Source organism: Bactrocera tryoni, chromosome 1, assembly GCF_016617805.1.
Source record: "Bactrocera tryoni isolate S06 chromosome 1, CSIRO_BtryS06_freeze2, whole genome shotgun sequence".
Classification (NCBI taxonomy): Eukaryota; Metazoa; Arthropoda; class Insecta; order Diptera; family Tephritidae; genus Bactrocera; species Bactrocera tryoni.
The window spans coordinates 66,119,117-66,142,642 of record NC_052499.1 but is presented as its reverse complement, the minus strand read 5'-3'; the positions used below and the strand labels follow the sequence as shown (position 1 = coordinate 66,142,642).

At 37.5% G+C, this 23,526-nt stretch overlaps 3 protein-coding genes across 11 annotated transcripts in view; 1 reads left to right on the top strand and 2 right to left on the bottom strand.

The window, feature by feature from the left end:
• The first annotated feature begins 3,127 nt into the window (after positions 1–3,127).
• Positions 3,128–8,174, top strand: LOC120766255 (chorion peroxidase). Its single transcript, XM_040091641.1, has 5 exons — positions 3,128–3,270; positions 4,166–5,684; positions 5,744–6,126; positions 6,186–6,355; positions 7,847–8,174. Exons 1-5 carry the CDS (start codon positions 3,128–3,130, stop codon positions 8,143–8,145), a joined length of 2,514 nt encoding a protein of 837 aa, XP_039947575.1. The 3' UTR covers positions 8,146–8,174.
• Positions 8,175–11,753: 3,579 nt separating this feature from the next.
• LOC120766612 lies at positions 11,754–12,329 on the bottom strand. The gene is made up of 2 exons (XM_040092220.1): positions 12,116–12,329; positions 11,754–12,049 (listed from the first exon to the last, which is right to left on the bottom strand). Exons 1-2 carry the CDS (start codon positions 12,280–12,282, stop codon positions 11,815–11,817), a joined length of 402 nt encoding a protein of 133 aa, XP_039948154.1. The 5' UTR covers positions 12,283–12,329; the 3' UTR covers positions 11,754–11,814.
• A 6,045-nt stretch (positions 12,330–18,374) lies between these two features.
• LOC120782744 (sodium/calcium exchanger 3-like) overlaps positions 18,375–23,526 on the bottom strand; it is a 194,453-nt gene continuing 189,301 nt past the window's right edge. For all 9 annotated transcript variants that reach the window (XM_040115180.1, XM_040115184.1, XM_040115185.1 and 6 more), the window contains 4 exons: positions 23,274–23,399; positions 22,987–23,145; positions 22,645–22,816; positions 18,375–20,956 (listed from right to left, as the gene is read on the bottom strand). In XM_040115180.1, the coding sequence (XP_039971114.1) occupies positions 20,752–20,956; positions 22,645–22,816; positions 22,987–23,145; positions 23,274–23,399 (662 nt within the window). In that variant the 3' untranslated portion in view covers positions 18,375–20,751. The remainder of the gene's footprint in view (positions 20,957–22,644; positions 22,817–22,986; positions 23,146–23,273; positions 23,400–23,526) is intronic.

Here is a 23,526-nt window from a genome sequence, read left to right as displayed (position 1 = left end):
TAATAGAGCAGGCGTTCCAATGCTTGACCTTCAAGAAGTTCGAATAGCAATTACTCGTCTGAAGAATGACAAAGCTGGGGGGCCGATGGATTGCCGGCCGAGCTATCCAAATACGGCGGCGAAGAACTGATCACAAAAAAGGAGATCCCACAATATAACAACCGTGGAATAAGCCTATGTGATAAGTGAAAGATTGAAGCCCACCATCAACAAACAACAGGAACCAAATTCTACAAGCCACTTTTCAACTTCGTCCTGCTATATAGTGCAGAAACATGCACGATGCAAACGTCTGATGAATCGGCGTTACGAGATTTTGAGAGAAAGGTTCTGTGGCAAATACTGCAGTCGTTGGAACGATAACCTGTACGAGATATACGACGCCATTGACATAGTTCAGCGAATTAAGAGACAGTGGCTACGCTGGCTATGTCATGTCGTTCTAATGAATGAAAACACTCCAGTTCTGAGAGTGTTTGACGCGGCACCAACCTTGATAAGCAGAGGATGAGGAAGAAGTCCACTCCGTTGGGGAGATCAGGTGGAAAGGACCTGGCTGCACTTGGTATATCGAATTGGCGCCAAATGCCAAAAAGAAAGCAGAGGGTGAGCGATGTCTACGCCAATAAACCAGAAGAAGAAGGGCGAGGAGAGGGATTCTTTAATTAGCTGGTATTTTAATCACTCAGGTACTACTGTTGCGACGTCTCCAAAGTTAATAAATTCGGTAAGCTTAATCTCTTGTATTCCATAATAGAGATATAAAGAAATATACTCGAGCCAAAGCTCGATTTTGTAGTCGAAAGTAACGTATTGTCTCTGAAGTTATGCCGATTCTTTTTTAGAGTTTGAATACAAAACTCTTGCCTAGAAGAGCCGAAGCTACGCTGTATTATACTTGTATCATATGTCGTCATTTTGGATTTAGGTACCGGCTTGGAATAGTGAAGGAACATCTCTATATAAGTTCTATAACTCGTTTTGTAAATGCCAGACTTTGGATTATATTGCAAACGGTGTAAAACAATTCAAGTGAGAAGTTCGAAAACAGGTTTTATTAAAGTACGCTGTATTGAAATCTAAATAAATACTATTTACCATATATGAATATGTATATATGACTCGATGAACACACACATTTCTAGCTGATTGTCAAATCTGGTAAATTTTTAGCGCAAAGCTTTTGAAAATAAGAAATCATATTTATATTTTTCTAGTATGACGTTAAGATAAGCCCGATTTCAAATAATCAGCGCGCATCAATGAAAGAGCAAAGGCCCAATCTATGTTTTGGATTTTGTTGCAAACACCTCGGCGTTTGGTACATGACCTGTAGGAAAATTGTTATAAAGTATTAATTAAAAAAGTGGCAAAAAATGCCTTCTCCTTCGACACGTTTTGAACCAAGATTTCAAACTACTTATTAATGGGTAGACAGCGGCGTTGCCAACAAAGACGTAAAACAGTAGATCCGGGAAAGCGTCCGACCAAATTAAAAAAGGGTTGATTTGAGTAAGCTTGTTAACCATCTTAGTATCATATGGGACCTCTTTGCATACTGAATAGGTTTCATATCTTTAGCTTATATCGATGAAAGTGAAACCTACTGAGTAGGCAGACTGTAATTGGTCAAGCGTAATGTGAGATTTGGAGACAACTCAAGCTCTAGATCTTGATGGTGATGTGACTCCTAGAAAATCATCAGCCTCTCTTTGTGGGTAATCAAAAATGTCTGCCGATAGGATACTAATCTGTTATATGTTACATTATATGGACGAAGACGTCGTTCGAGGAGTCAAAAACTATGACGGTCTCATTGTGTAAGAGGTTTTCAGGACAATACTTCTTTTTAGACATTTTCTGTCTGTAGTTTCTGTGCCCCACCAGACCCCGTCCACCACATCGATATTGTGACTGCCTTCTATGATCTCAATAACGTATATAGTGATGTATTGAACTCCCTCAATTCTACTTGGAGATTCTAAGTGTAATCAGTTCCTTCTCCACCTAGTCTTTCCAGCGGAGTGCACTTCTTCCTCTTCCTCTGTTTCTCAAGGTTGGTACCGCGTCGAATATTCTCTGAGCTGGAGTGTTTTCATAAATTCGAACGACATGACTTAGCCAGCGCAGCCGCTGTCTTTTAATTCGCTGAACTATATCAAAGTTGTCGTATATCTCGTACAGCTTATCGTCCTATCGACTGCGAAGGACCATAAATCTTCCGCAGAACCTTTCACTCGAAAACTCGTTACGCCGACTCATCAGCTGTTGTCATCGTCCATGCGTCTGCACTATATAGCAAGACGGGGATGATGACTTATAGAATTTGGATTTACTTCTCAATTACCAACTCAGTCCCAAGTAGCACCTGTTGGCAAGAGTTATTCTGCTTTGGATTTCGAGACTTACATTGTTGTTAATAATAATATTGTTAATGCTGATTCCAAGATAAACGAAATTATCTACGACTTCGAAGTTATGACTGTCAAAGCGACATGGAAGACAAGTCGCGAGTGGAAAATTCTGCTTAACTTACCTACACTCATATGTTTTATCATAAAATTCTACTGATGATCACTCAATTATTTATACCGCCTTTAAGTTTTGGATTCTCTAATTCACTTTACTGTCATTTCTCCTCACTGACTCGTGACTATTTTAAGGCCTCTTTCTAACTCGGAAATATCGATAGTTCGGAAGACAACAAGCTAGAGCATTTACCTGCAGGGTATACACATATGCATCTATAGGGTTATGAACATATATGCATACTTATGAGTGCCTCTTTTTGTACGCCTCTCCGTCTGTAAGCACTTTGTTGTTTTGAAGCCTTACAAGTGCCGATGCAAAGGCAATTGCCACTTTAAGCCCAACTTCGGCTTAGTAGTTAAGTTGCCCCGACTGTGGCAAGTGCAGTGTTGCGTTGAGGTCCTCAGCAATCGAAAGTGCGAACAGCTTGCAATAATTAGACAGCTAGCCACTAATACAGTGAATGGTTCGACCAAATTCAGTAACGGTTTACTTGTTTTCTTGAAATAATTGTGAAAACGGAAAAAGTTTAAATATAATTTGTTTCAAAATTTATTTTGTTTTTGTAAGAAAGCTGGTGTAATATTGATGTATCGATATGGCGGAAGAAACCACACCGTTAACCACTGGAATGTCACCGCCCTTGGGTCCGGCATACGTTTTCCCAGGCGGTGTGTCACCACGGTTGCGCCGTAATCGGAAAATGCAACAATTTCAATGCTGTCTCGGCATCACTGTTGTGTGAGTGTTGGAATTTGAAACCGCACTCAATGCGTTACTTGTAGTGCTCTGTTCGGTAATCAATCAAGAGACGAAACTGTGTATAGTTAATGCCTTTCTGTTATCAATTTATCGAGTTTCAGTCGAAACCGGTTTTGGGGTGGTTCCAAGCCATTCCATTAAACTGTAACTGTAACTGATTGTAGGTAGTAAGCCTCTTTTGGTACTATTGATATGACGACGGTCTTACTAATAGAAATGTGGTGTAATCTACATACAATGTAACTTTCTCCTCCTCTGTGTAATTGTAAAGTTGATGAGCTATCAAAGAAAGGCAACACAGGGTCGCTAACAAAAGAATGTGAACGGATCGGTGCTCCCGTATCCCCTTGGCCCAAGGTCGATCTACTTATAAGTAAGGCTAGCCTCTCTCTAGTTGTAGATGTTGAACAGGCCAGTGCCCTATTGGCTTCCATGCTGTAAGGCTTACCAGACGCCATCAATCTCAACACTTCCTTCTTGACTGTCCTACGTTTGGGAGATCGAGGCTTTAACACTTGGAAGCGCATACCATCAGACATTCAACGAACTGCAAATTAAACGTCTGTGCAAATTTGTATTGGCTAGTAGAGCTTGTGTCTTCAATATCGCTTCGAAGATATTTTCGATTTAAACTCTGAAAAATATGTCTCTCCTGTAAATTCGACTTAAAGCCGAGATCTAAAAATTGACTGAATACAAAAAAATATTAAAGTCATCCACGTATGTGAATTAGAAGCTTATTATTCCGCTCGATCTAATTTAGAGGGAGCCTTTTAGATAACTGACCGTATGTTGCCGCTTAAATATTATGCTCTATTGTAGGGCTTCTTATTTATGCACTTAATATCATTTCGTTTTCCATATATTCTTATAGACTCATTGTTCTCGCCGCTTTAATTGCCGCATTTGTGCTTGTTGAAGAGCCGGAGGAACCGCCGACTCCGATACTGCTTGCGGCCGCTGCCATAAATGAAACAAATCCGGCGAATAGCAGTGCGAAAGCAAGCGCCGCACTAGAAGCCGCAACGACACCGTTGGCCGACGAACCCAACACTGAGTGGGCATTAAAACGAGCACACATAAACCGCACACAAAGCGGAGAGGCAGTGGGTGCCGGCGTAAAGGCGTTAGGTGACCGCGAAATTTTAGAGGAAAGCCAACAATTGACGCCCGTACACAGTCCCGCCTACCGGCATTACCGCGCGCTTAGCAACGGTCCGGAGGCACGCAAATTGGCACGACGCGGTTATGTGGAAAATCATGCGACTACGCATATTGCAGCACTGTTGAACTATACGAAGCCGAAGGGGCGCCATAACATTGGCAATGGGCCGACAATTGAGCTGCCCGATCCGACAATGAACTTTACATGCGATTTCAATGCGCGTTATCGTCCGGCTAGTGGCGTGTGCAACAACAAGGCACATCCGCGTTTGTACGGTGCTGCCATGATCCCTTATAGACGCATGGTGGCGCCCGATTATGCGGACGGTATTTCTATGCCGCGTGTCAGTCATGCTAGCGATGGTACTCAATTGCCACCGGCGCGTAAAGTTTCTTTGGATATACATCGTGCTGCTTATGATACTGATGCCAATTTTACTGTTATGTTGGCTGTTTTCGGTCAGTTCCTCGATCACGACATAACAGCCACTTCACTATCCTCTTTGCCGGAAGGTGAATCGATCGATTGTTGCGCCTTAACTACATCGGAGATGCATCCGGAGTGTTACCCAGTGCCGATATTGCCGGATGATCCGTATTATCAGCGTTACAATGTGACTTGTTTGAATTTTGTACGTTCTGCTCCTGCACCGACCGGACATTTCGGTCCACGACAACAACTCAACCAAGGCACCGCTTTTATTGATGGTTCTGTGGTGTATGGCTGTACGGAGCAACGGCAACGGCATTTGCGTACCATGTTGAACGGTACAATGCGTATGTATATTACTGGCAATGGACGGCAATTGTTGCCGTTATCTACCAATTTAGAAGACGGTTGTAATCGAGTGGAAATGGCAGCGGCCGGAAAATATTGCTTCGAATCAGGCGATGATCGTGCCAATGAAAATTTGTTGCTGACATCGATGCATCTGCTTTGGGCGCGTCATCATAACTTTTTGGCACGTGGCTTGCAGTCAGTCAATCCCCATTGGGATGATGAGACAGTCTTTCAGGAATCGCGAAAGATTTTGAGCGCCAAAATGGCACATATTACATACAATGAGTTCCTGCCGATTCTAGTTGGTGAAAAATTGGCTAAGAAAAAGGGTTTGTTGCCAAGTACAGATGATTTGGACGCGCCCGACACCTACGACAAAAGTGTGGATCCCAGCATAGCGAATTGCTTTGCGGGCGCAGCTTTCAGATTTGCGCATACATTGTTGCCGGTGAGTTTTACTACGAGCTTCTGCTTGTTTTTTTCTAGATAAGTATGTATGTCTTGCAGGGAGTACTCAACGCCACAAGTGACAACAGCGTGCCGGAATCTATCGAACTGCATACAATGCTCTTTAATCCCTTTTCTCTCTGGTCGGAGCATGGTATCGATCGTGCGCTCTTAACCGCCAGCAATACGGCTGTGCTGCGTGTTAATCGTTTCTTTTCCTACGAGGTGACGCAAAAGATATTTGAAGGACGCCCTGAAGAAGATATGAAACCACTTTGCGGACTCGATCTTGTTTCACTGAACATACAGCGTGGTCGTGATCATGGTCTACCAGCGTATCCAGTATTTCGAAAACATTGTAACCTACCATCTACAGATACGTGGGAAGAAATGGCAAACGCCATTGATGCAAATACGCTGCAGTCCATAAGGAAAATCTACAGGTATGCAAGCGAAAATACCAAAATAAAATAAATGGTAAAATTTAACTACTAATTTTTAGCTCACCGCACGATGTCGATGTTTACACGGGCGCATTGAGCGAGCCTCCATTGGATGACGCTATATTTGGACCATTGCTCACGTGTTTGGTATCAGACCAATTTATGCGTCTAAAGCGGGGTGACTCTCATTGGTACGAAAGAAAGATGGGACCGCAACGCTTTACGAAAGGTACGTTTCCCATAATCATTGTTACTCACGTACGCATTATCCGTGTTTAGAGATCTGCATAGACTATCGTTATTTGAAGTGGTAATAGATCTTTCAAATTCTGATCAAAAAATTTTTCAGGGCTAGTCTTTTTCATACGTATATGAAAGCTTATGTAGCGTACTGTTACGCTTCGGAAGTAATGCTTCGTGACTCTTATGACTACCGTTAGATCAAAATCCCTAATACCTTCCGAAAATAAGGGTGATCTTTTTCGAGGTTCCCTACCTCACAGTAACTTCGAATTTAATGGGGAATGTTTATTATCATTCGCAAGAACATTCTTTGGCAGATTATCTCTTCCAATTGCTGGCCGCTGCTACGTCTCAGATGGTCCAACCGTTGAGTACAGTTTTCGTTGACTTATTTGAGATTTCGACTGGTAACTGGTGAATGACAGGCGTGATGGTTTGCTCCAAGACATTAATCGAAGCGGGATTGTCCGAATAGACTATAGACTTTACATATCCCCACAGAAAGAATTCTAAAAAAAATATCTGGTCACCCACAAATCCATTGATTAATGCGATGTGTGGAAAATCGCGCCGTTTAGTTGAAACCAAATGTCGTCGAGATCATGATAACAGTCGCATAGGCGGTTACGTTCTCATCGACATCATTTTTGAAGAAATATGGACCGTTTTTTCTACCGGCCCACAAACTACACTAAACCGTTGTCAGATTTTGAATCTCTTCAGGTGCTCTTCGTCCCAAATGCGACAACTTTGCTTGTTTACATACTCATGAGACAGAACTGGGCTTCATCGCTGAACGCTGAATTTCGCTCGAAAACGTCGGACCTTCTTGGAACTTTTTCAAGAGCCAAATATTCAATAGAGCAAAGCGATGTTGCTTGGGAAGGTTGAGCGAATTTTGTATGCTTTCAATTTAAGATCCCAACGTAAGTCGTTCCAAACGTTAGTCCGAGTTGCTGCGAACGGCGCCGAATTGACTCTCCACTGTCTTCACGTACAATCTCAGTTACGGCAGCTATATTTTCTTCACTGCTGTACTGGACGTGGTGTATTCGGTCGAATATTATTTAACAATGAATGTTGCGTCTCAAGATGGGTGTTGGGTTGCCGGTTATGTTGACTATAATTGAGCGAAGCGCGCGAAACACACGCCATCTGTCAAAAAAGGCTATTAAAAAAGTACCTCTACTTGGATCAGCCGTTAAAACAGCCAACATAAATCCCAAAGTGGTCTGACATCGGTGGCCCCGAAAACTGAGCAGCTTCTTCAGTAGAAAAGGGCAAGTATAAAAATTCATATCGGTATTTGAAAACTAAAGAGACTAGACAGACGGAAATGGCTAAATTGTCTCCGCTCGCCACGTTGATCATTTATCTATAGGCATTATAAAGTATCCAGCGTTTTCATCTTTGCATTATAAACTTCATTTCAAAATTCCTTTCTTCAACATTAGACTTACTAGTCCGTTATTTTTAGCGCAATTACGTCAGATCTATAATGTCACTTTATCGAAGATCATTTGCCAGAATGCGGATGCTGTGGAACAGGTGCGGAAATACGTCATGAAACAAAGTAAGGATAGTGCTAACGGCTACGTAAATTGTAGCGAAATAGAGCATTTCGACTTCAGCGCCTGGGCCACAACGCCACGCCCAGTCAAGTTGCATAGCGTCGCGGTGAGTGATGCCAAAAGCTTGATACGAGTAATTCACGAAAATGGCAACAGCACAGCGTCGCCAATGCCGAAGAAGCTTATGGAACCGAGCAAAGAGTGAAAATGCAAATAAATCTTGAATAAATTTAACATTTTATTTTGCATTTAATTAAATAATTAATATATTTTTCATGTAGGTTTTTGTATTTAATATAATTATTTGTACTTAGACTGTTTTTTAGAAATAAAATAAATGAACACAGTGTGGTATGAATTCTTTATGCTATATTTAACAAGGAAAAATGTACTGTATAAGAGCATAAACATAGATATTCATTATATATGTTGCAATTGTCTGTAATCGATTGCGGTACTTCAAAGCTAATGTGTTGCAAATGAATTTTTATTGATAAGACCATTAACATACTGTTTACTTAACCCTTACATACAGACGATAAGTTCTAATTTGTATCAGATTAAAAATTGTGGCGCTTGTATTTCTAACTTCATTGTTGAGAAACTTAGAAGAGCAATTATGGCAACAATTAACGTGAACATTGTCATAGCTACCCAGTAGGAATGTGGTACTACTTACTCCGATGCAACCATGACATTAACTGTCATACTAATAGCGGGATTCTGTAACCAGTCTCTAGTCTCTATTTGAGACATTTTGAGGCAAAGTCTCAATTTGAGACTAGTTACTATTCACTAAACAGTCTCTAGCGTTAGTCTCAAAATATTGAGACCTGGTAGTTAGCAGGTCACAAAACTAAAAAGAACTCTTGTCTGCCATTTTGAATATACTGAATAGAGATCATCATAGATATTAATCGATTGTCGTTTCTTTATATTTTGTAAGCAACTCAAACACGAAAAGGTTAAAAATAAATCAATTTTACATAAATTTCGTAAATATTATGAAACAAAGTCAACTTTTCTTTTTATTTTCATTGATAATTATGTTTTTTCACTATGTTATAAAAAATTTAATATTTGTTATCGACATATTTATTTTCATTCAAGTGTAAAAACATCTCTGAATAATGAAATGTAATAGATTTTGTGACTGTCACTTACAGAATAGCAATATCATCTCAAGTCTCAAAAATTGTCTCTAACTTAAAATCTCAAATTTAGAGACTTGAGACTGTCTCAAGTTACAGAATCGCACGGTAAATGTATGCAGTCAGTCTCCCGACGTGTTAAGTATCATCAGAATTTCCTTTCAAACCTACGCCTCAGGGAGTACTTTGTTACAAATACCAATTTCGTCGAAACAACTGGTTTTTTTTGACGTACATCAACAACTAATAACGGGTTTTTCAATAAGAGCGCTACACCACGGGAACGCTTGTAGAAGTCCAGATGCTGAACCCAATTTTCGAGGATTTGCAAGCATAAAGCGGCCGATACTGCTGCAATTTCACGTTCGATATTCGTACGAAGTTAATCAATCGTCTCTGGCTTGTCGGCATAGACCATAGACTTAACGTGGCCCCACAGGAAATAGTCTAATGACGTCAAATCACATGACCGAGGCGGCCAATTGACTGGGTCATATCGTGAGATGACACATTCACCAAATGTGGTTTTCAATAAATCGATTGTGACATACGCTGTGTGGCTTGTGGCGGCGTTCTTTTCGAACCACACATTGTCCAAGTTTATATCATCCAATTCAGGCAAAAAATGTTCGGTTATCATTGAGCGGCGATTCCCATTCACAGTGGTAGGCGGCACGTGGTCTTGATCATCACGGAAGGAGTACGCCGCCGGCATATATAGAGCGCACCAAACCGTAATTTTTTCGGGATGCAATGGTGACACATGGAGTACGTGTGAATTGCTGCCAGACTAATAACAGATATTTTGTTTATTAACGAAGCCATTTAGACAGAAATGAGCCTCATCGCTGAAACTGATTTTTGATGAAAATCCGGATCATTTTAGAGTTGTTGCTCAGCCCAATTCATGAACGTACGACGATTCTGGTGGTCAATCGACTTCAGTTCTTGCGTCAATTTGATTTTGTGAAGACGTAAGCCAAGATTTTTTTCGGAAAATGCGCCACAACGACGTCAAAGAGATACCCAAAGCTTGAGAACAACGTGTGAGAGACTGATGTGAGTCTTCCCCAATTGATGCGCTAGCGACGGCAATATTCTCGACACTACGGGCAGTTCTTTGTCTCACTTGAACGGAAACATTTTTTATCGTGTCTGTAGATTCAAAATTTTCCAGCAGACGCTCAATTGTTTTACGTAATCTGACACAATGATTATGACGACCATAAATTGGACATAGCGCTCTTAAAACTGAGACCACTGATACCGAAATTCGGTGAAAGTTTTAATAATTTCGACTCGTTTCAGAATCGTATAACTTTCCATGATAAAATGACAAACCGTAGTACTGAAGAGAAATGTCAAAAGAGCGGAAAAAATATGGCGTTGTTTGCTGTCCCTATGGGTCTACTTTTGTTGCGCCGCTATTGAAAAACCCTTTTGTTTTACCTTCCTATAGTAAAAATTGCTACAGTGGCCCCATACAAAAATACTACTATAATGTACAGAATGTTGATATGTGTATTCATTTACACAAATCTGCTCGTGGAACTTAGTGAGATTGTCGGGTGTGAGAAATCCATTCGGTATTCGCGACCATGCCCCAAGGCTCTTGAGGTGGCTTTTGAAAGAACTTGACTCAATCAAAATTAGCACTTACTTTAGTTTAGATATCAAAGTTTTTCTCAAAATTTATTGAAGCTCCTAGTAAAATTTTATGTATGCAATATTAAAGTCCAACAAAGATCAATGGCATATTAGTCTGCAATTCGGTGGCCATACGAATACTAATAATTCGGAATAGTAAATATATACCATACATATTTACTATTCCGGTTTGTTCTTCTCCAGGGAGTCTATGTAGATAACATCTTGTGAATAGTACATTATTTTTCTCGAACGGTCTCGATGACGATCTTTTTGATCAATACGATAGTCCTCACCTTCTTTGGAGTTTCATCGGATGAGTTCCAATGTTTATTGCTTGTTCTCTGGTGCTTACCAATGGATGCATGATTTTTTTTTAAATTCGCGGTCATGCCTACTTCCAAACACGATCAAAACAAAGCTATGAATCCACTTAAAAAATACATTGTATTATTAAATACTTTCTAACCTATTTTAATAAGAATATGTTTTCAAAAATTGTGGAATAAAAAACATTTAATACATAATAAGTTTGAACTAAGCAATTCAAAAAATTTGGCAGCTTTTAACAATAATATTGCAAGCTTATTTTAATTTTATAATTATATAATCTTTCGGAAAAGCACACACCCTAATAAAGAACTCACTTTTAATGATAAGAATAGGTATGTGACTTTGATAAGTTATGACAAACACTTTTCGAACTAAAAATGTAAAATTGCAAAGCGAGAGACTTCGTACTTCCTTTTCAAATTTGAAAATCTCCCGCATTTCTTATGAAGGTAAGACTATAAAGGTCCATTCACATACAACTTCTTTCGCTCTTTGCGTGACAGTTGATACTAAAACGACGAAGCGCAGAAAACAAAGAGTAAGCCATAATGAAAGCTTGACGACTGTTGCTTAGCAAAGCGTAAAAAGTTGACAGTTGCCCTACATGTTGCTTTGCTTCGCGTCGAAAACTTTGTAAGCGAATCTTCTCATACAAAAGCATACATCGAACTTTTCTGTCAAAACAACTGTCAGACGCAAAGCGAAGCGAAAGTTCTATGTGAATTGGCCTTGCATTTCAGCTTTTAAATACTTTGTAGAGGTGCAGCTGTCAACGTGCTCGTATTAGTTGGTGCTGTTGCAGTTGCGATCGAGATGCCACATTGTTTATTACGTTCCATGTAGGCAAGCGTACAGCCGGTGAATAAAATCAACCAAAACACCAAGCAGAATGTGCAGAAGAGTGTGCGCCGCAGTTTTTGCCACCACGGATCGTCGACAAAGGGCAGCAATTCTTCCAGAGTTAGGCCAGCGGAGAAACTAGAAGTTGGAGAAATATCTTTATTATGGAAAAATAAAATAATATTTGCTTCATTTCAAGCTCACTCATCCGCCCCTAGTATGGATGTATAACCGTTACATAGTGGTTTCTCCAGAACGTCGATGTAATGCGATTGACATTTCGATTGGTGCTGCTTCTGTTCATTGTTGTAACCGTTGGATTTGAGTTGTTCTTTGCTCAAGAGCGCGGTGCTTTCGGTATCTAGCGGCATTTTTCGCGCTTTCAATTATCTTTTTTATATACTGTATGTATGTATATGTATGTACGTTGAAAGTTGATGTAAATTTAATTCTGCTTATTTTTGATAACGCGTCGCCTAGATTTCGTTGTATCTCCACAACGTCTCAACTTTTACTGCAATGCTTGCAGATGAACCAACATTTCACGGTATAAATTTTATAAATTAAAGTAAGAAATATGCGTGGAAAGCATATACTTATATACACAGTGGGGTCGCATTAAATTGATGCACTATAAATATTTTATGACTTCCGTACTGGAAAATTTCGATGTGAAAGACGCACCTCGCTCTGGTCGACCTATCGTACGAGAAATAGTCGAAGAAATTATGGGAAATATTGACCAGGACCGTCACATAAGCAGCCACGACATCGCCAAGGAACTTAAATTTCATCATTAAACGGTTTTGCACCATTTAAAGAAAGCTGCCTACAAAAAGAAGCTTGATGTTTGGGTACCAAATGAAATTAATGGACCGAATTAACATCTGCGATTCTATGCTGAAACGAACTGAAATCGAACCATTTCTGAAGCGAATGGTAATAGGAAATGAAAAGTGGATCAAATACGACAATAATATGCGAAAAGATCATGGTCCATCGTGGTGAAGCGCAACAAATGGTTGCAAAGCCAGGGTTGACACCTGGAAAGGTTATGCTTAATGAATCATCCAGTATGAGCTACTCCCGCTTGGTCGAACGATTGATTCTCCAATTTACTGTCAACAACTGATGAGATTGAAGTGAGCAATCGAAAAAAAACGGTCAGAACTGATCAACAGAAATGGCTTCGTCTTCCATCAGGACAACGCTAAACCACACACATCTTTGATGACTCGACAAAAACTTGGAGAGCTTTTCTGAGGAGTTTTGTTGCATCCACCATATAGCCCTGACCTTGCACCATCGGACGACCGGGCAATGCCGAACTCCCTTAATGGAGTAAAGTTGGCTGCAAGAGAAGCCTGTGAAAATCACTTGTCGCAGTTTTTCGCCGAGAAACCGGAAAAGTTTAACACTGATGGAATAATGTCTCTAGCGGAAAAATGGCAAAAAGTTGTTGGTCATAATAATACATATTTGGTTCATTAAAGTTCATTATAAATGCAAAAAAATAAGTTGAAGTTTGATTAGAAATACGAAAAGACTTTTTCGACTACCAAATTGTTTGAACTAATTTTGACTTTATTTATGTGCTATTTTACTAACAAAAAAAATATTATTACATTCAGACACACAATAAGAACTTTTCTATATATATATTTGCTTCAGGCTACACAATGCTTTTGCCACCACTGTATGCACAAATAATCGCACATTACTTTTAAATACTAAAACTCTTTCTGTTGCTCTCATTCAGTCACTGTTATGACAATAAACTTTTTGTTGCACAGTAATTAGGTGGGTATTTGGGGTCACTTTGATTCCTGTAAACAATATTATCTCGTATTTATAGCTCTACTACAAGGTGCGTAAAGTACATACAGACATACTTATACATGTATACATTTATATTTAAAAGCTCTGAAGTAGTAATTTGAAGAGCAATGCATAAAAGTACAAACGATTTAATAGACAATCAGCAATTTTTCCATTTTTTTATTTATTTTAAAAATATATACATATGTACATAGATATGTATGTACCTTAGGCAGGCATTTTCATATATGGAGTCGAGTATGAAAAAATCTCTTCACACAAAAGTGTCTGCATATAATGGGTATCAACTGCGAGACTGATAAGATAATCGCGCAGTCTAAGCTTAAGCAGATTGTGTGCAGTTATATGTTTATGTACATACAAACATATGATTACCACACACATATTTACATACATATATTCTAGGTGAATATGAATTTACCAGCATTAAACATTGGTTTCTTATACGCACACTTTTCAACATAAAAGCGTTCTAAATGATGATCAATTTCGAGGTTAGCTACTTTTTTAAATAAAAACACAAAAACTTCAAATTTAATGGGGAATGTCTATTATTATTCGAAAAAACATTTTTTAGTATTTATTTTTTGAAGATTATCTCTTTCTACGTCTGAGATTGTTCATTCATTGATTCCAGCTTTCGATGACTCGTTCGTACATTTCGACCGGTAACTGGCGAATAACAAGCGTGATGTTTTGCTCCAAAAACTGAATTGAAGCGGCATTGTCCTCATAGACTTTAGACTTTACATATCCTCTCAGGAAAAAGTCTAACGGTGTGATATCCCACGATCTTGGTAAACAATCGACCGTCCAAAAAGTGAAATTATCTGCTCACCGAAATGGTCTTTCTTTTGTTGATGTGCTAGAAGTGCGCCATCTTGTTGAAACCACATGTCGCTGAGAACACGAGCTTCAATTTCAGGCATCAAATAGTTAGTTATCATGGCGCGATAACGGTCGCTATTGACGGTTACGTTCTCACCGGCATCAGTTTTGAAGGAATAAAGACCGGCCCACATACCACGTCACACCGTTGTTTTTTTTTTTTTGGATGTCTTCAAGTTCCTCTTCGTTCCAAATATGGTGCTTGGGTATGTAACCATTTAGCCAGAAATGGACCTCATCGCTGAACATAATTTGGTTCGAAAACCTCGGATCTTCTTGGAACTTTTCAAGAGCTTATAGAGCGAAGTGATGTCGCTTCTATATCTATATCTGGCTTCTATATTTTCTTCATTGCGCGCTGGATGTGGTCTATGAAGTTGAATATTATCCAATTATGAATGCTGGGTCTCAAGATGGGAGATGGTGTTGCGAATTGTACGCTCAGTAGGCCGATTAAGTTAACCATGAGTTAGGCGAAGTGCGCGGAACATATTATTTCGTAATAAAGTTGAACGATTTGTAAACGTTGGTCAGGCGTAAGTCTTTCCATGATGAAATACCAAACAATACTGATCAAAAGTAACATGACAGCTGGACACGACACATGTGTGATCTGTCACATGAGGCTATTGAAAAAAGCACCTCTACTTAAACTCTTAAACTCACGTCTTTTGGGACCTCTACTCGACGACGTTTTTGTAAAAGATTCAGAATTTTGCTACGAGTCTAGTATTGACACGCTTCGTTCCCAAACCATGAGCCAAAATGTGTTGAGTCGACTGAAAAGAGATGTTGAACAGCTCCGTTTTCTCACTGATGCCAGCAACACGATTTTAAAGTACTGCTTCTTTAATCTTTTCGATGTCATAACTCTTATCAAGCAAATTTTCGATGATCATGACTTTCACTGAATGGTTTATGACAATCAAATATTTGCTTCGTGAGAAAGTAGACACTCCAAAACACTTCCGCAACATCTCCAATGATTCCGTAGCAGTGATGCCATTAAAAACATAATTTCAAAGGGGATCGAATTTTAAACGAACAAAAAACGGTTTTACCAATCTAGAAAAAAAAATTTTGGGTTTTCTTTGCGCGTGTTTAAATGGACAATGAACCAGTTGAGTCAGATTTGATAAGATGAACCATCGATTCCAACTAGAAACAACAGATCAGTTACAAACTTACCTCTCTCCAATAATGCGAATGCAGAACACTCCTTAATTTGTTTCTAAAATTTTATTCAAACCGGTACAAATAAAAAAAATTCAACAAATTCTTTTTTTATTAACAAAAAACTTGTTTTCACATGGAAAATTGCATAATGAAATTATTTAGAGGAAGTATTTCACTACAATGAGTTATCTTACAAGTTGAGGATAAACAGTGAACAGTTAATTGCCATTTGGGCAAACGCACACATACACATTTAGGTCGATTTGCATGTATGTATGAGTGCAATACGATTTTATATTGGTATGACTGCTGTTTAGTTTAAGCATTTAAGAAAGGTTTCGATTTTTGGCTTCAAGTTTGGACTTTACTTAAGTTGCATGGCTCGCTTAAAATATAGTACATACAATACATAGTTAGGTATACAATTTGCTTTCGGCTTTGTTTTTGCTTTTAAGTATTAAATATTAATAAAATCTATAACAAGTCTTATAGAAAACGAATTAAATGATGGATCCTTACAGTATACAATAGATATTTACATACAGAACTAAGTTGACTTGGGTTACGCAATACATATACATATCTATTAAATACACATAGATTACACACATATTTTATGTATGTGTTGTAGGTAATTTGACAGAATGTGTTTCTTGTTCGAAAAAATAATTGAGAGTTTTTTTAATTTAATTGCTGGTGTTTAATTACACAGAACTGTGTTTTGTTTGTAACAAAATAAATTTGAAAATATGTAATTTTCCTCTTTCTGGGTTTTAGGTATATTTAAGTAATAATAATATATATTCATTTTCGATGTTTCTTCTTTCAAAATATATAGTTAACTTCAAATCAACAAAGTTGCTAACAAATGTATTTTTTACTAAATTTAATTATGCCTTAATTTATTTAATTTTTTTCTAAAGTTGAGTATGTATGCAAGTTCAACGATTTCTTAGCGTTTTTTGTTTAATGTTAATAGTTTATAATATTTTTACATGGAGCAGCTTGAAGTGATTTTTAAGATTACAGTTTAATTTTTTTTTTATATAATATATTTACTTATAAAGTTGTATAGTTAAAAACAATACCGTTATGGTAGAGTCAGCATGCTTAAGTTTCTCGTCTCAGAAAAAATCAAAAAAAAAAATTATTACGAAATTGAAACATAGCAAAAATTAATTTAAAAATAAAATATATAAAATATTATTTTTAAACATTATATAAATAATTGTGTGGAAACTAAAACGTATTTATAATTTCCAACTTATTTTGCTTGTAATCAAAAGAAAATATGGTGAAAGCTCTTGAGAAAGCTTTTGAAAGCGCTGAAAGCTCAGCAGCGTAACAGCGTTTTTCAAATATTTTACATTACAGCATAAGTTTAACTTAACAACTTATTTGCTTGTCATCAAAAGAAAATATGGTGAAAGCTCTTGAGAAAACTTTTGAAAGCGCTGAGAGCTCAGCAGCGAAAAAGCGTTTTTCAAATATTTTTCATTACAGCACAGTACAGTTACTTATTATTGCATTTTTCCAAACGTGAAATGTTTTCAAAAATGTTGTATATTCTACCTATGAGAGCTTTTAATATTTATTTTATATATCTGTTTTTACTAATGAGCTTTTTTGCTATTTTTTTTACTAATTGCAAGGTTTGCACTCATTCTATCTTTCTTATTAAGAACTTTTGCTATTTTATTTTCTTAGTGAGAGCTTGTCACTCAGTCTGCTGTAACTAATAGCTTTTACTAATTATTTTACTAAGTGAAAGTTTAGCACCTAGTCTACTGTGAAAGTGAAAGCTTTACACTCATTCTGCTGTTTTATCCAGAGCTTTTGTTATTTTATTTACTTTGTGAAAGCTTTGCTGTTACTAATGAGAGCTTTGACTAATTATTTTGCTAAGTGAAAGATCTAGTCTGCTGTGAAAGAGAAAGCTATACACTCAATCTGCTGTTTTTATCAAGAGCTTTAGCTACTTTATTTACTTGGTGAAAGCTTTGCAATCAGTCTGCTGTCGCCAATCAGAGCTTTTACTAACTATTATTCTAAGTGAAAGCTTTTTACTTAGTCTGCTGTTGCCACTCAGAGCTTGTACTAATTATTACAATTCAAGAGCGATTTCACATGAAACTTTATAAAACAAAAAATAATAAATAAATATAAAAATCAATTATTCAATTATTTTAAGCAACAAATTTAAGTTACCCGCACGCAATTAAATTTCAAAAACTATAATAATAAAAACTATTAACAATTTTAATTAAATTTCTATATTATTTTCAATTTATATATATTACAAGAAAAATATCTAAAAACATGTAAGCTTTTCTTTGCAACAATTAATACTTAAATTTATAAAAATTACATATTAAAAATCGTTTAATTATGGAAGGCCCTGTATTTAAACGGCATCTTGTGGCATCATTACAATATTTTTTTTGTCTATTTCTATTAAAAACTGCACTCCTCTCTTCGCTGCCGATTCGTTAAATTGTAGACTTCTCGTACATGTTCTTCTTCTTATTACTCATTTTCTACTTTAACACCACAGCTTTGCATTCGCTTCGCATTATCAATTTGTTACTAAATTAACATTACATACACATTACATATACATACAATATTAGAATAATACAATAACAATAAAATTTCTCTAAAAATTGCTATCGCTCTGCAAATATGTTTCTTCCTCCTGCTTGGTATTCAAATTCTTACTTCATTTGTTTTTTGTTTTGTTTTTGGGTTTCTGTATATCTTTAATGGCATAACTTAGTTGCATTACATTATTAATTACATATGTATGCATGTATATTATCATTATAATATATATAAAAATAAATTAAATTTAGTAATACAAGTTTATTGCATATTTTGCCTCTTTTGTTTATTGTTGTAATTATACTTGATGTTTCGTTTACATTTTTAAAGTACTTCAGTATAACTGTGCATGGTGGCACAGCGTAAAATGGCCGCCCCACATCCTTGCTACGTAAATATCGCGCGCTATTGCTCATTTTGTTTTTGTTTTTGTTTTAGTTTGCTTTCAAATCACTACTTTTAACTATGCTTTATCTATTTGTTTAGCCTATATCTTATATGCGCCTATGCTTCCTATGCTCCTATGCTTCCTATGCTCCTATGCTTCAATGCGTGTAATTATGTAATTGCTCCTTAAAATGTTGCCTGGACTCTGAGACAAAAATTCAATGATTGTTTCTCTTCATTATGTAATTTTGCCTTTTTCTATATTTATTTTGGACTTCCCTTCATTCATCATTCTTAATTTTCCTATGCATTTTGCTTTGCTAGTAATGGTTTTTTTAATAATATTTTTGTTGCTTTTTTCTGTTAACATTCGTTCTGCTGCTTACTTTAACTATGGTTGCCACCTCACTGCAACTTTGTTGCTATTATTTTCTGTATTCGCTTCAGCCTGTGTTGTTTAAATTTGCTATGATTTTCAAGCCAGACTATCCTACCCTTTTATTAGCTTTAGTTAGTTGTTGCTTTTTTCGGTTTTTAAGAAATTTGGGTTTTGACATTTTATTTAGAAAAGTGGTTTTATGTGCTAGTGTTTTTTGCTCACAAAAGTTGACATTCTCAGCCAAAAAAAACTATCATGAATTAACATTATTTCAAAGTTCCGTTATAAGCTTAACAGCCAGTTAGAATTTTACGGCTTAATTAAATATATGCCTTTTAAAATTTTGATCCATCGTCGACCTCCGCTCAAACCTAATTGCCTTCCCTCCTGCACATTTTTCAACTCACTAAAAACACTTTCGAGTCATAAAAGAAGCTTAACTTCGTGCTAGCTTTCAAAACTTGCGTGCTGCTACCGGAAATCGAACTGATTACCCAAACCTAGTGCAAAACAAAAGATTACCGTTTAAATGGAAGACCTCTTTTGTTGTTCTTCAAGCCGTCGCATAGTTGAGAGTATGTGCGTTAAAGGGTTGGAGGCATAAGTAGTAGAGAGTCGAGAGAGTCTACAACTGTGAACTAAATTGTTTTGTTTCTTCGTTTTGATGCTCATCCGTACCAAAGAAAAATTGACAAAATATTTTCAAGTCAAAACTGCTATTAACGGGTTTAATTGTGGTCCTTGTATTCATAAGTTAAGTTCTCCTTCAACATCGCTCTCGAAGCTATTGAATTTTTACATATATTTAGTTATGTATAATCATCAGTTCTCTTTCTCTTTGTCTTCTCACAACACCTTTTCCTTAATTGACATCTCTGCTATAGCAAACCCTTTACGTTACACCACCTTGCTCATTCGTTAGTATTTCGTGTAGCGTTTCAGAGCATGTCGATTATGTAAGCTTAGCATACATAATATATAGTATGTATGCTAAGTAGAGAACTTAAAGAAATCTTCTACGAGTTTGGAGAATGAACCTAACACTGCTCCAGCCACTAGTTTACTATTAGCTTGCTATTTCTGTACAGATATTTAAGAAATCGTTTTAGCTGAGCTATCAACCCCTGATGAGACTTGTAGTTCAAATTTATGATTTCTTAAACTGTTTCCTTTTTATAATTATTAAAGAAGGACAGTGCGAATTGTAGTTATATTTGCATAATTTTTTAATAATTTGTTTTTTGTATAATAGCTTTGCACTTATGATTTTCATTTATTCGCGAACATTTCTGTTTCCTCCTTTCCCTTAATTCATGTCCTTTATGCACTTTAAACTGTACCTAATGCATTAGTATCGCATGTATGTATGTATGTAGGTAGGCTTATTGTATAATGGATGCCTCTAAATTTGTATTTTTATATGCTTGTATGGGTGTGTGTGTGTGTATGTTAATTAATTTAGTTTTTGCTTTTGGCTATTAAGAAGATAGTAAGTAGGTAAGTTTTCATGTAAGTATGTATGTGTGTAGTTGTATCCATTCTATCTATGACCTTTGTGTTTTGTGCTCCTTTAGAATCCTTGGATGACTTCGTACGCTTCCAAAGTGCTCATTATTAGGTAGATCAACCACAGACTGAAGAAAATGGCGCTGTGTATGTATTTTTGTGGTGACGGGCCGCCCAATTCGCCGCCAATGGATTTCTTACGTCGATACATTATCAGGAAAACGGCAATCAAAGCTCCCGATAGGAAAAGTGTCACCGAGAAAGCCAAGCTTTGGAAAGTAAGTGAAAAAAATTTTGGGTTATAAATTATAATAATATAATAAATAAGCAGTATTGTGGACTCTGAGTAAATATGGCTGCAATTTATTATATTTCTGAAATAAAACTGCGACGAAAGCTTAAAAGTAGTTTTAGTATCTTTGATATAAAAGACTTGAGAATGTGGTCAACTTGTCATCACCTGGTTTCAAGTGGGGACCCTTCAATTGAATCACAGATTAACAAAAGCAGTGCCGAGTTAGAGACGACTCGTTCAAGCATTTCGACTGGTAACTGGTGTATAAGAAGTATGATGTTTTGTTCCAAGGCCTGAATCGAAGCGGAATTGTCCGCAAGGACTTTAGACTTAATTTATTCAGAGAGGTGTGATATCACACAATCTTGGTGGCCAATCGACCAGCTCAAAACGTGATATTATCTGCTCACCGAAGTGTTCTCTCAATAAATCCATTGATCGATGGATCGATGTGTGGGAAGTGGCGTCGTCTTTTTGAAACCAAATGTCGTCGAGATCACTTCAAATTCAGGCATCAAATAGTAGGTTATTCTGGCGAGAAACGGTCACCATTGACGGTTACGTTCTCACCGGCGTCAATTGTCAAGAAATATGGGCTAATAATCGCTCCACAAACCACACCAAACCGATGTCGCTTGGGATGGTTGAGCCGCTTCAGTTCTTGCACAATCTGTATTCTGTACACTTTCAATTTATGATCTCGACTTAAAATGCTCCAAGTCGTTCCATACGTCAATCCGAGTTGCTGCGAACGCCGCCGAATCGACTCTCTGTCTTCGTGTACGCTCTCGGCTACGGCTATTATTCACTGCTTGCTGGACGTGGTCTATTCGGTCGAATATTATTATCCCATCTTGAGACCCAGGGTATGTGGGATAGGGATGTTTCGAATAGTACGCTCAGTAGGTCGATTATGTTGACCATAAGTTGACGAAGCGCGCGTTCTTTACAGAACGTGAATTTTCGTAATAAAGTTAAACGATTTGTAAACGTTGTTCAGGCGTAAGTCTTTCCATGATGAAATGTCAAATAATATTGAACAAAAATAATATGACAGCTTGACAAGACTCACGCGTGATCTGTCAAAGGCTATTGAAATTGTACCTCTACTCGGATCACCTATTTTTTGAGTTCGCAGATAATAATTGGTTACATGTTGTCGTTATAACTTGGGTAGTGGCGAATCGAACAAACATCTGCTTACTGCTATCAAACTAGTCTGTTATTACCAAAAGAGATAGAAGAAACAGCGAAAGAAGAATGATGTCTCCATTCCTCGTATCACAATAATCATGATGAATAATTTTTATACTAGAAAGCACAGCTCAAACATAGCAGTTAAAACAAGAAAAACGTTAACTTCGATTGCACCGAACGATTGGTCCTTTTGTATGGCGTCTATATGCCACAGGGGTCCCATCTGAATAATTTCGTCGGAGATGTTACTGTTGTCCTAGAAAATAATCCATGTCATGAAGATAGCTCCTCAGTTGTTAAGATTATAAAAATGGCGAATCACAGTCGGCTAAAGTTTAACTCTAACCAAGTTGACTATTCTCAACTCAGCCTCAGTAACTACTTTTAAGCTTAAGTAAACCGTAACCGATATATTATCGAATCATTTACTTTGTCCCAGATAAAAATAAACCCATTTCAACTTACGTGCCCGCCTCCACTCTGAAGGCCCGTCCATGCGATTCATGGTATATGGCGGCCATGGTCCACGCTACACCAATACCAAGGAAGACATTCACAGCATTACTACCCGTCACATTGCCGATACTCGCATCGGCCGTCTTATCCTGTATGGCGGCCACTTTACTGGCGAATGTATCTGAAATCACAGAATATTATGTGTAATGTACCGTTATGAGCTATAAGTAAGTAACTACATAAACTAGAACTACTGACAATAACTATGCCTTCACGCAATTACGCAATTAAGAGCGTAAGTATGAGCGCGTAGGTGTGCGTGAGAGAGGCATGACAGGAATTCGCACTTACCTGGCAAACTGGTGCCGAGCGCTACAAAACAAATCGCCGTTACTGCATCCTTAACGCCGAGCGTGCAACCGAAATGTGATGCCACATCACCAATTAGTGCTGTCACCATGCCGATGCCACATATCGATACAACAAAGCACAAATAACCGTTGGCAATATCTATATAATCACGGCGGAGTTGAGAAATTCAATTAGGAACAAGTACTTGGGTAATTCAAAAGTAATTGAAGCGCTATGCAAGCTAATGCGCACACCGAAGTTTTTGGTGTTTGTGTAGTGGTACTCACCTGTTGGCGGTATGAATGCGAATATGATTTTCCAGAAGAGCGTTAGGAAATGTAATATGTAATCGAAGCATGAAGGCGATGAAGGGCCATCATCCTCACCGCCATCGCCATTGCCATCATCATCGCCTAAAAATAATGAAGAGGTTCGGATATTTACAATATATTAATATATTCTTGTTCTTATAGCATATCATCTTGGGTTTGAATATAGTGGAGCGAAGTTCGAGAAAAAACGTTGGTTCTTAAATACTAT

What these genes read in the sequence shown, in the direction of transcription:
- LOC120766255 (XM_040091641.1), top strand. Translation starts at nt 3,128, where the DNA reads ATGGCGGAAGAAACCACACCGTTAACCACTGGAATGTCACCGCCCTTG. An exon ending in TTGCGCATACATTGTTGCCG is followed by an intron (nt 5,685 to 5,743) that starts GTGAGTTTTACT and finishes TATGTCTTGCAG; the next exon opens with GGAGTACTCAACGCCACAAG. An exon ending in TCCATAAGGAAAATCTACAG is followed by an intron (nt 6,127 to 6,185) that starts GTATGCAAGCGA and finishes ACTAATTTTTAG; the next exon opens with CTCACCGCACGATGTCGATG.
- LOC120766612 (XM_040092220.1), bottom strand. Translation starts at nt 12,282, where the DNA reads ATGCCGCTAGATACCGAAAGCACCGCGCTCTTGAGCAAAGAACAACTC. An exon ending in TCCATACTAGGGGCGGATGA is followed by an intron (nt 12,050 to 12,115) that starts GTGAGCTTGAAA and finishes TCCAACTTCTAG; the next exon opens with TTTCTCCGCTGGCCTAACTC.